General features: G+C 41.3%; 1 protein-coding gene across 4 annotated transcripts in view; it reads right to left on the bottom strand.

Annotated features, from left to right (window-relative positions):
- The window catches only part of LOC149836323 (nicotinate phosphoribosyltransferase 2-like), a 49730-nt gene extending 46516 nt beyond the window's left edge, over positions 1-3214 (bottom strand). Inside the window, exons 1-4 of one of the 4 annotated variants that reach the window (XM_090009132.1) lie at positions 2851-3214; positions 2554-2640; positions 1689-1886; positions 167-320 (exon numbers count right to left, since the gene is read on the bottom strand). In XM_090009132.1, coding sequence (XP_089865258.1) covers positions 167-294 — 128 coding nt within the window. In that variant the 5' untranslated portion in view covers positions 295-320; positions 1689-1886; positions 2554-2640; positions 2851-3214. The remainder of the gene's footprint in view (positions 1-166; positions 321-1688; positions 1887-2553; positions 2641-2850) is intronic. The other 3 variants (XM_090009133.1, XM_090009130.1, XM_090009131.1) reach the window with 3 other exon arrangements.
- Positions 3215-12796: the final 9582 nt, after the last annotated feature.

Below are 12796 nucleotides of genomic sequence, written 5' to 3'. Positions count from 1 at the left end.
TTGAGAACCAAGAAGTTAGGCATCCCTGAATGGATATACTGTGCTATATAACATCATGAATAATAAAAAAGCAACTAGCTCAAAACTGAAAGCTTGAAATGAAAAATAGTAACTCAATTTCCAATTTCGGACTTCAGTCATGTTCAGCCCTGAAATCACTACTTACACAGCCCATTCAAGATGCTTGCCAGCCTTCCAGTAGGCATAAGCCATTGTGAACTGGTAGAGATCAGTAAGAAGTGGGGAAACCATTGGATTGGTAGGACCATCAAGCTCCTCCATCCTCTTTTCCATCAAGCCTGTGAAATTTTGGTTGATGCCTGATCAACATGAAATGATGGTTATTGTGACAAATGCACATTTACAGCCATAAAAAAACTTTAACTTTAAACATGCAATTTCATAGTTTGGACAGCTTATAAAAAAAATTGCAACAAAAATATCTAAAGATGTGTGTATTAGAGAGAGAGAGACCACTCTTACAATCCATAGCCATGGATGTGCACAAAAGTGTTATAGGTTCATTTACCTAAAATGCTGCGTAAGTTTGGACACTGCAATGTCCCAACTTATGTTAGTTCCTTGGATAAGTAGGTGAACCCACACATCCCCTAGAAGATAAAACTTTATAAGATGATGAATGAACTGAACGATGCAATGTTATGCATGAAGCTGCTAGATATTTTGCAATATTCAACCCTTGCACATTCAACTTCAAAAAGCAATTAGACATGGATTGGTTACATATCTCCAATGGAGATCACAACATCAACCATCAATTAAGAAAGAAAAAGATTCACTATGTGGACTATTCTTTATGCACACTGGGATTTATCAGAACATTTCCAGTCATTCACATAGTATGACACAGGCACTGCATGCATTACAATCCTCCAATGAACCACAAACTGACATAGAAATACTACTAATAGCAAAATTTGATAGGAAAATGTATAAATTCAAGAACCACATGTAATTTTGCCTTCTGCAACTAATTTAGTTATATGTTGATATAACTCTTTCAGACTTCAGAGTGTGCACATAGACTACCCATAGCTCAACATTTGACACATGTGGAATTCTCCCCGTACACATGCTTTTAGGCATGAAAATTGATAAAGCAGGCAGAATTAATGAGCACTTGTTTTGGAATTCATTTTGGCCCCTTTACAGGAATTTCTAACATCCACTTTTAATGATCAAACACCTGAGTTATGATAACACGAGTGTCCTGTTCTCAGTTTCAAATTAATTAAACAAGTGTATGCTTGCAAACACCCATCCCAGCAAAAGGATCACTACAAACTAAGAATAAATAAGTTTTATTAGGGAAGCAACACCAGGAAAAGATAGGTTTCTGCTTCTAGAGCCATAAACTAGGACCTGCAAAAGGAAAGCAACTCCAGATTTTTACTATTGGACAGGTAAGTTGGGAAAAGGGGAATTCAATTAGATGCAAATATACTTTCCCTTCTTTTAAGCATAGCAGTACTGCTAACCCAGAAGAAAAGCAAAATGAGAGGAAAATCCAGAAGAAGAAGAAGAAGAAAGCAATCAAAATCTGGTTCTTGACTTACCTTCTTCAAAGCACAGAAACATAACGACCAAGTGTGTGCGTGTGTGTGTGTGTGAGAGAGAGAGAGAGAGAAGAACGTGGGAAGAAAGCATTAAAAAGCGCAATAGCATACCTGGGTAAGCCTACCGTTTTTGCTTTGGTGTCTTTCTTCCTCTCAAGTCCAAAAGATGGCCGCAAGAAGTTTACAACTTTCTAGCGTGAGTAGAAGGAAGCTATTTTGCAATAGCAGGCTTGAGGCGGGGTTATCAATTTAAGAGACTAAGCGTTACTTCTTGTACAGTGACGTAAGGCACGAACGTTACTGACGAAGCTGAAAAGAAACAGGAAATTGGGAACGGTCATTATTTGTTCATAACCTCAGCCTTATTACCGCAACTTTACTCTCCATAACGCTAAACACTCACTATCATAACTTCCGATAAATCCTATAGTTTATCGGTGCAAATACGGCTCAAAGCTATGCCTGAGAGAGAGAGAGAGATCCTTGCTCTGGCAGGTCTTGAAAGCTCTGGCAGGTCTTGAAACTGATCAACCCATTTTTTGCAACGGCCCCCACTTTTAGACCAGAAAGTTGTGAACTTATGATCATTCAGGGGAACAAGCGGAAGAAGTGGTAGTAATAGAAAATCTAAGAAAATTATAGGATTAAGGTTCGTTGCTTGCATAATCAAGTTACCCTCCACCAACCAATATCATTGCTAAAATTCAAATAGAAAAAAGAAATTTTTGGATCAACAACGATTAGATCCATGCTAAAATATATAGTGGTGAGCACATACAATCCTTTTAAAACTGCTTTCGCGATCACCCTAATTCTGAAAATATCACCTTACAATGACACCACATAAGATTTAGAACACGAATAGCCAAAAAAAAAAAAGATTTAGAACACGGATGTCAAATATAAGATTTATAACAGAGAAAAATCATGGCGACCTTGGTCACAAAAACAAATGATTTCGACAAAGTGAACTTACCAAGAAAATAAATGATTTCGACGAAGAGAACTTACTGAGCTTTCGCAATTGTTGATCACCAATCTCCACATTCAACACATCAAATTACTATCACAGCCAAAATTTCAACAAATTAAACAACACCCACATAACGAAAACAGAGCACCCCACAACTGAACGACTTGAGAGTGCAATGAATACAGACCACACACTCCATAATACTATTATTCCCAACAAAAAGATCAAAATTTCTAAACAACCCAACATTGATAGTTAAGAAACAGAGAGATGGAGACTGTCAAATGGAACCAACCAAACCTTCTTGGATATGTTTGCGGTACCGAGTTCGAACCGCTTCTAACCCTTCGACTCTTGTATACAGCAGAGAAAGCAAGAGAGCTAATGCGATGAACTCGTTACTACTATATGTGTGATGTATGAAACGAAGGCGGGAGGGGAAAACGCGCTCTCAGAATCGCATTAGACGAAGAATGACTTAATGGATTGCCAAATTTTGCTTCCCAAAATGGCATGAATTGATGCCAAAAGAGGAGTAAATAACATGTGTTGAAGGTCATGAGTAAACCGTTTCCAAAAACTCCTGTACAAGGCCTACAAGTCAGAGACGTTTCTCTGTTTTATTTGGTCCTGTTTTGGGAACCAACAAGAGCCTCGTCCACCCGTATTCTCACCAGAAGAGATAGAGAGAGAGAGATTGATTGATGATGATCACGTATATGGAGATTACGTGAGGATCAATAGAAATGAGGCCTATGACGAGGGGGCAAATGGATGGTTGAAAGGTTCCAGGAGAATTGGGATTATAGGGAGGTTGTTTTTTTTTTAAAGGCAAGCTGTGGTTAGGCAGACACCACCAGTTATTAATCAACCGTACCATTGGGTTTTGAACTTGCAACGTCCCAACACAAGGGACGTGCACTAACTGCTCCTACCAGACAAGTGGAGCGCCGTTGGTGATTCTTGTTCTTTAAGTGAGTGCAGCTCGGTTGGACTGTTATTGGAATAAGGTTTGGTTTCATCCAAGCCAAATTAGCGAAAATTATGAGATGGGACGGTTGTCTGGTAGGAGCAGTGATTACACTTCACCTTGTGTTGGGATGGGACGTGGTAAGTTCAAATCCCAACCCCAGCTTGCCTTTCAAAAAAAAAATTATGAGATGGGATCAGGTTAGAGTGAACTCTGACTTAATCTCAAGATGAACCACATCTAAACCTGTATGAATGAAATATCCATCACTTGGATGGGCCTCACTTTATTTTCTGATGCGGTTGAGTTTCGGATGGACTGGATCTGAATGGCTTAAAATGACTGGCTCACAATGAGCCTTATTCACTATTCGATGAGTGCCGTTCATTTTCAAGATGAATGGCATCCAAGGGATCTCTGACTGTGTTACAGTCAGGGTCTTCTCTAAAAAATTATTACCTAAGCTGGAGATTAGCAGCTCGTGAGGACTGCGCTCGATGGTGGGGACGAGTGGTGATCAATGTCACCGAGTTGATGGGACATCATGAATTTAAAACTTATGGCTCTGTCATGAGGACCAAATTAAGTGTACAGAGGGACTTATGGTTTTAGGCCAACGAAATCAATGAATGCTTGAAGCACTGGCCATCCGATTATATAGCATAAAATTTCCAAAGTATCATAGTGTCGGGTGAATTTAAAAATGGATTTTACCTTTCAGGATTTAAAAATGTACCTTTTTATGGAGCTACAATTACGAAACTATCATTTGTTGTTTTCCAAAATGTTGTTCAACTTCTGACATAATACCGTTAAAAATAATAGCGCGCATTTCAAAAAACAGCCACCATTGACAGGGTAGATTGTTATGCAATTGAGCACTTGTAAAATTGGTAAAAAGGTTTGAAGTTTACTCTCTCTCTCTCTTGGTTTTTATATCTCTAATCACTGGTTCAAACTTCAACGTGGTCTACCAAATTTGATGCAAATGCTGAGTATCATACTCAAGTATTGTCATGTTCCTCGTATCATATCCAAACTTAATGCATAATAGTGTCAAATAAAACGCGACTCCCACCAATCTGACCCACACCTAACTCGGAGCAATAAGACTAGGCTACCGAGGCCAATCCTACCCACCACTCAACCTTTCGGAGTAACTAGTGGTGGGCATTGGGCCCTTACGACCTGCTCAAGCCTGTTGGGAGCTCGGTCCATCGGGCTTTGAGTACGACCCCACCTGGAAACGACCCGGCCCATTGTGTAATGGGTAGAGTTTAGTCCTCATTCTTAACAGGCTCAGGTTTGGAAAGCAACCCATGAGCCCATTGGCCCAATGCGCTAATGTTCAGTGGGTCATTCGGGCCTGGCCCGAATCGATTTGCTCTAGAAGAATGCAAGCATGGTAATGCATCGTCATATTAAACACTTAATATTATATGCACATTATAGTCATGCAAAATCTCTATCGATCCCATCAAAGACAACTATGTAAATGCACCCAATTAATTATTTTTAAATTTTTTATAAAATTAATGCATCTTATTAAGTGATATGATCCAAATTCTAGAGGACCCTCTTCCAAATTCAATGCCCCAGATCCCAGTGTAGAAAACCCTGACCTGCAATCATTGATCCAAATGGATCTAAATATGGAGTACTCATATTCAAATCTATTATACCAAGGGATTTGGGTGGATTTGAGCATTACAACAAAGCCAATGTCGAAGACCGGATTCTCATTGTGGAATACGTGAATACAAGCTTCGTGGTCTAAGCAATTGATGAAGATTTGTTCCCTGCATATATAGATCCAAGTTTTATTCTATGGTGGGATACACCCCAAAGGTGTCACATCAACATTTTCAACATCCTCAGCCGAGAAACAATTGATTTGAGGCATTACTTCATTCCGCATATGGGACCCTAACCCAGTTCGGTGTTGGATGGGATGGAGAAAGGAAGAACCAAACCAGTTTGGAAGGACTGGATCTAGACATCAATAAAGGACCAACCAATTATGTGGGGCCCACAAGGGAGGTCAACCTTCCCTCTTGGGATGCCCTAGATGAACGTGCAAGGGGCTTTATGAAGGAATTTGGGTGTTATTTAAGGCCCTAGTAGGTTCTATCTAGGGGACACTTAAGATTTTACAATCTTTTTGATGTTTCTTGAAAATTATTTAGAGTGTTAATGCCTTTTCCTTGGCTTGTATAAAGGACTTGTAATCCCCTTGAGATGATATGAAAAACTGATATGAAGTTTAAGTTTCTCATTTTGTCTCTCTCTCCCTTAGCCTCTAGGCCCTTAGTTATTCTCAAGTAAGCTCCCTCCTTTGAGCCAATAATTTTTATAGGTCAACCTTAATCAGACTTGGTGCAAGCCTAAGTCTGGATCGTGCAACAACATCAAACAAATCGATAGAACCAACCCAGGACTGTCAAGTTGACTTTTTGGGACTAGTTCATAGTCGTAGACCCTTAAAATACCCTCTAGCCAATCCCTCAAAACATTGGTAAGTCAGTTAAGACCAAGCCTTAATCCTAAACCAAGTAGTAGACTCCCTAAACTCATTAAACAAAGTCTCACATCCAGCATTTTGTTGTTGATATTTACAAAATCTGACCTGACTTCACTCGAACATTTCTCCCAAACCTGACATAGTCCAAGCCTTAAAATTTAACCACAGTTTAACTTGCCCTTAGTCTACCCACAAAAAATCAGATCAATCCTCATTTCTAGTGAGGAGAAATACATCTGACACTGAAACCTGTTTTTACCAAATCCTAGTCCAGACCCAAACATGTTTTCTAAGTTCCTATATTTTTATCTCTCCTGACCATAAAGACTCTAAACCCAAATTTCAAAAGAATTTTTATTAGCCTATCCCAAGCCTACCCTGAAGTTTTTATTGTTATTCTGATAAGAATAAATTAATCTCTTAAAGCCTGTCAGAATCCAAACAAAACCCTATCCTCAGAAGATTTGAAAACCTCTTAGAATTTTATCTTCTAAACGACAAATCTCAAAATTTTGATACTTTTACCCAAGATAGCTTAACTAACTAGAATCTCCTCCTAATTTTTCAGCATTTTATCTTCTGTGAATTGGGAGAACTGAATTTTTTACTAAATACTACAAAAATCTAAACTGAACATGAACCTTTTTTAGCCTAACCTAGACCTAGATTCAAACCCAGAACTACTCATAGGCTCAAGAACATAACAAAATTTGTAAAACTCACAAAAAAAAATAGACCCAAGCCGGATCCGGATTTGACCCAGATCCGGTGGTTAGTCGGCTGCGTGCTTATAAAAGCACGCAACGGCAAAGGGGGGGGGGGGTCTCTCGAAACCTCCTTCCCCTCTGCTCTCTCATTCTCTCTCTCTCTGCATTTTCTCTTCCCCCTGTGTCTGGTCGACGCCACCACTGTCGCTCTGCTCCCTCTTTGCGGCTCATCCAACCATCGCCACCCGTAATCGGTGACAGGAAGACGTCGGCGACAACATCGTCGTCCCCCTTCCTCTTCTCTTTATCTCCCCCTCTCATTCGACCACCGATTGTCATCACCCTTTCTCCAACAGCTCGACCAACATCCCTGATGCCGTCGCCTTCACCTGTGCCATCCGTGGACTCCCCCGTCACCGCGGTCTTCCCAGGTAAATCCCATCCCTTTTCCCTGCTTTTTCCCATGTTTGTTGTAGGTGGACCAGAGCCACCACCGTGGGTGGATCTAGGTCTACCAAAAGGGTGGTGTCGAGCACCCCTCCTTGTTGTCTCCTTCTCTCTTCTTCATCTCCCTCGACCCTCTTGTTTAAGGGTCGGTGGACCAGAGCCACCATCGTGGTAGCTATGGGTCTGCCAGGGAGGGAGGTGTTAAGCACCTCCCCTCATTCTTTCCCCCTCTCCTTTTCGGCAGGCGGCAGGGCTGCCACCTGCGTTGCCTCTTCTCTCGAGTGTAGGGCTTCCGGAGGAGGGGTTGTTCATGCCTTGGTTGATAGGGTGGCAAGGCCCCCCTTCTTGCCTCTTGTTCAGGTAAGTCGACAGGGGCCGAGCCCCTGCCACCTCTCTTCTTCTTGTTCTCGGTAGGTTGGTAAGGGTCAAGCCCTGCCACCTCCCTAAGTTTGAGAACGACGACAAAGGTTGAGCCATGTCACTGTCTCCCTCTCTTTTTCTCAATTGGGTGGGTAGGGGTCGAGCCTCTGCCACCTCCTTGTGCTCCCTGCACCACCTTTAGCAAGGGAGGGGCCCAGCCTCCACTATGCTTTCTTTGATGGCAGGGAATGGCCGTCTGGCAGAGGTTTTAGCCCCTGCCACTTTGCCGACAGGTCAACAGGGGTAAAACCTCTACCCACTGTGAGAAGGGTCTTGGCAGGGGGTTTTGGGGGCCATGTTTGCCCTTTTGTTTTCACCAGGGAGAGTCGAGACCCCTTCCTATCTCTTCTTTTTCACAGGTAGGGTTGAGCCCTCATTGTCTCTTTTTTTTATTGTGCAAGGGAGGGTTAGACCCTCTCTGCCTCTGTTTGTTTTGGGGAGAGGCTCAAGCCCTCTTTGCTTTTGAGCAACACAAAGGGAGGGGTCGAGCCTCTCCCTGCTTGTTTATTGCGCAGGGAAGGGGTCGACTCCCTCTCTGCTTCCCTATTTCACTGAGGAGGGGCCGAGATCCCTTTCCTCCCTTGGTTTGGGCAAGGGAGGGACTGATCTCTCACCCTGCACCCTCTTCTTTAGGGCAGGGGCATCGCTCCTGCCATCGCCAGTTTTTGGCAGGCAGGAGCAAAGCTCTCTGCCTCTATACTTTCCGACAAGCAAGGGTGAACCCCTGCCTTTCTCCTTGCCTTCGTCAGGCAAGGGCGCAACCCTTGCCTCTGCCTGAACCGTCGACAGGCAGGGGTGCAACCCCCTGCCTCCCCGTTATTTGCTAACAACAGGGGCTCGCTGCCTCTGCTTCTTTCGCGTTCAGCAGGTTCGTAGGGGCACGATGCCCCTGCCTCTGCTTCTTTCACGTTAGGACAACGACAACGCCCCTATTGTATCTACCTTTCTGATTACAATAGCATGTTGACGTCTTGCTTTTATAGCTCATACGATGGATCTCGCTCGCACCCCGTGACCTGACCCACTAATCGCTTATACCCACAGACACCAACAATCTCGAAACTCTCCAAGGTAGGGAAAGATTGCACGAAGGACTTGGACAATTGAATTGAGTTTAATTAACTAAAAATGATAATTAAATAAATAGATATGCATATATATATTTATACGAGTACACATTTAACTCAAGAACGTGGTTTCGCGATCCTTGTTCTTTACTTCTTGTCATAACTTTACATTGTCATCGTGTTTTGCGCTCAAACTCCTGCTTTTGTAAATGTTTCGTTACTGTCGTGTCATTGTAGATGATGCTAAGGTTTTCGCTCATTGCATGTGCTATAAAGGCATCCTCGTGGAGGATGCAAGAGGCATTTACCACTCTCCCTCTTGTGACAAGAGTTGAGTCAGGAGCTTAACGATACATCTTTGTCTAAGGAGAGGGATCCCTATCACGGATCCCGACTTTTCGAATGAGCAGTTCTGCAAAGTAGACTTGAGAATTTAGAAGGTTGCGCAAAAATTTTAAAGACTGCTCAAATCAAAGTATTTGGAAGGATGTAATTGGCTGGTTCTGTTCATCTATTCGACATATCTCGGGTAACCCCGAATTGAGGCTTGAGCAAACTTCTTAGTGAGGGTTCTGTTGAGAAACCCATATCCCGTCTATTGAGTCATGCGAGGCATGTAAATACCACGATAGCGGAGGAGATTCTAAAAAATCGCATGTCAAATATTAGTACAAGTTGTTCACTGTTTCAAAAGATAAAGAATGTCAGCAGTAAAGTTTGAGAAACATTACATCTTTGTGAAATACTTTTGTTGAGGCTCCTATTGAGGAAGTATACCCCTTTCATCCTAGAGTACTTGTAGTCGTGCACTATACACTAGTACTTCGATGATCGGATGAGATGATTGTGCGACCTCGAACAATGCTAAATGCACAATATTGTAAACACATAAAAATGTGACCGCCTTTATAGGTAAGATGCTAATTTGGTTAAAAGATCATAGTATATAGAATGAGTCATCCGTTAATTTACCTCTGACGCACTCATTCACCTTTTGTAGTTTGTCAAGGGATAGGACAAAACAGTACACACTTCAATGGATAGGTTGTTAATAACCACCCAACGGGCAAAGATCCGACCTCCCCAGTCATTGGAGTTAGGGGAAGGGACTACCAGACATTATCTTAAGTGGTAGATCTTATGGACTTCTGCAAAAGTTGGATGCATCCGTTGCCAAGTACCTGCCTTTGAAGAATCCTCTCTCGGCTAAAGCCGTCCCCTTAGGAGCGGACTCAATTAACTATTCGGGTTATTAAAAATACATAGAATAACAGACACCTGAACTAGTCTCAGTTGTTTCTACGATTTGTCTGCGCGTACCCACATGCCAGTAATATCGAAATATAATGTTTGTTCACACTGTTTGATGGGTTATGAGACTTGCTTGTTGCGTGGTAGTTCACAACTTACGATCAAATGAATCGTCATGCTGCGTTTTGACAGTTGCATTGCTTACCTGCTTTGAAGTGCTTACATGTTTAATTGCATATATGCTTTAAACTACTTAGCATGCTGAATTAAATGTACTTAATTCAGTTTCTTGTAGTCTCTTTTGTGCACCTACTAGTTTTTCGCAAAACTAACTCATTCGATGGGTACATGTGATGATTACGTACACCACAGGCGATGTCGCGATTGCAAGATGACTTCAAAACTTCTTTTTTCTGCTCTTAGCTCGCATCTTGGATGTTTTTGAGTTTTGTAACAGATTTTCCTTGGGATATCCGAATTTTGTACTATTTGAGAACTTTTTTTAATTAAAGCGGCTTTTTCAAGTGTTTTGCAAGTAACATGGATTGTAAGTTTTGGTTATTTAGCTAACGGGCCCAAAGTTGACAGCTTGCCTTTCTAAATTTGACAAAAGAATAGTTTTCCACTTATTTTATAAGCAAACTCTGAAAGGAAAGATATTTTTTCTACTCTTTTGTCGGTTTTCTGAAAGGTCGTAAGTTTGAATTTTTGGGGCGTTACAAAATTTGTATCATATCGATCGATCCTTCATTCTTGAATTTTGTAAAGAATGAGCTATGCCTACCTTCCCAAAATCATCAACGAGTTCAATAAGAGAAAGCCCAACACCAAGTACGGTGATATGGAAAATCACATGACCGAAGTCGTGCCTAGCCTCCAATCAACGATGAACCTACTGCAACATGAATGGGGAGAATTAAATTTTTTACTAAACCTTACCAGAATTTAAACAAAACCCGAATTTGTTTTAGCTACCCAACCTAACCTAGTCCTAGGTTTAAACCCAGACCTGCCCATGGGCTCAGAAACATAACATTAAGTAAATCGTAATAGTTAGCAATTTACTATGCACATAACGAATTATGTTTCTAGTTTTTATAAAGTTAATGCAACTAATTAGGTAAATAATAATAGTAACCAGCTTACATCCTAAGCAATTAATTAAGTAGCACAGTCCCATCAGATCGGCCCGGTAGCCGGTGAGCCAAACCCGTGCTGGCCCATTTATAAACAGGTCAGGTTTTGGCTAGATACTTAATGGGCCAGGGCCTAAAAACTTGACCCAAACCCAACCCACGCTGGGTCGGGTCGTTGCCCACCCCTAGTATGGGTGGGCATCATACCAAAACCTGATGGGCCAGGTTTTAAGTGTGGCCCAACCCGAGGATGAAACACATGTTATGCAGCCCATGGAAGCAGATCAGGTCATGCTGAACATGATAGCCGTCTGTTTGCATTTGGGATGGATGCCACGTAGTTTTGTTGACTTTTGAGCTTTTTAAAATGCAAATCGGATGGCCACGATGTCGGCATGAGCAAAAACCCTCATGTTCAGCATGACCTGATCCACTTCCGCAGCCCATCTACCATTTGTTGGCGATAATAGAATATTTTTATAATTTAAATTCAAGCCTAATAAATGTTATAATTCAGAATCATGCACAGTTTTCTCCTCGCATATCAGACATACCCACCGTAACTCTGACTACTTTCTCTATAATTAACAATCTGTTACTCTAAAATTATAACCAATTTTTAAACCTCTCCAGCAGTGAATTGTAGCTTTGCTGAACAGTTGATTCCTAGCAAATTCACCATGGGGAACACAACAACGCTTATATTTCACATGCTGAGGGCCTCCAATGAAGAAAAAAATATGAAGAAATATGGGCTTCCAATGAAATAAGCCTAGGGCCTCAACTTCTCTTGAGCAGCCCCTGGATTCAGGCAAACCTAATGAGCTGAGCACACGCGCAGCTCAGCTTGTTTCCCATACCTGATCACGATTTTATCTAGATTTTGTTACTTTCTGAGTATATTTCAACTTATCACTGATATCAGCAACTCGAGGCTGGACAGGTGGGAGATGACTAGATGAGGACATTGATCTCCAAGATCTGGTGATCATTACATATAACCAGATTAAAGAAAAACCTAACGATCAAACAACGAATACTGCTGGATATAAAATTTCATGAAAATAAGAGATAAAGTGAGAAAACAATGCACAATGATAATAAACTTACCAACTCTAAACCAGAAGGGGCGGGCTGAGCTTGTTCTTGGGTTGGAAAAATAAGCAGGAAGCAATCCTAGCTCCCTTTTATAGAGTTTGTGGAGTCAATTCTCCTCCTGTCATTAGAAGTCCTAAATGATGTCAACCTCTAATACACAGTTAATTTAGACCAAATAGACTTTGATTATAGTGAGACTCTTGGTTGTGGAGATTAATAGGGTTTCAAATTCAAGTGTTATTGTCATAATTGAAGTATTATTGCTACTGATGTAATTGGGTCAGTTAGGGTCAGGTTTTATCAGACCCATTTTTTAAATGGAACTAAAAAATGGATCAGACAAAGACTGGACCCAATTTAATACGGGTGTAGGTCAGGGTCTGGGTATTACTAAAATGAGTAGGTAAATTTGAGCTAATGGGTTTGGGTAAAAATTGGGTTGAGTACAAATGGGATGGATTTTAAATAGAGACTTGTTTTTATTTGGGTCTAAAATTGGATCCAGACCTAACCCTAAATTTAATTCGTGTTTGGGTTCAGGTCTGGATATAATTAAAATTGTACAGATGATATGCTTTAATGCCTTCGGGTATGAAACATGCGGATAAGTATAAACGTGTCAAGTTTTA

The sequence above is a fragment of the Nuphar pumila genome, chromosome 6, assembly GCF_984573655.1.
Source record: "Nuphar pumila chromosome 6, dmNupPumi1.hap1.1, whole genome shotgun sequence".
In the NCBI taxonomy this organism is placed as follows: domain Eukaryota; kingdom Viridiplantae; phylum Streptophyta; class Magnoliopsida; order Nymphaeales; family Nymphaeaceae; genus Nuphar; species Nuphar pumila.
Note: the sequence above shows the minus strand (reverse complement) of the source record. Positions and strands in the feature narration are given on the sequence as shown.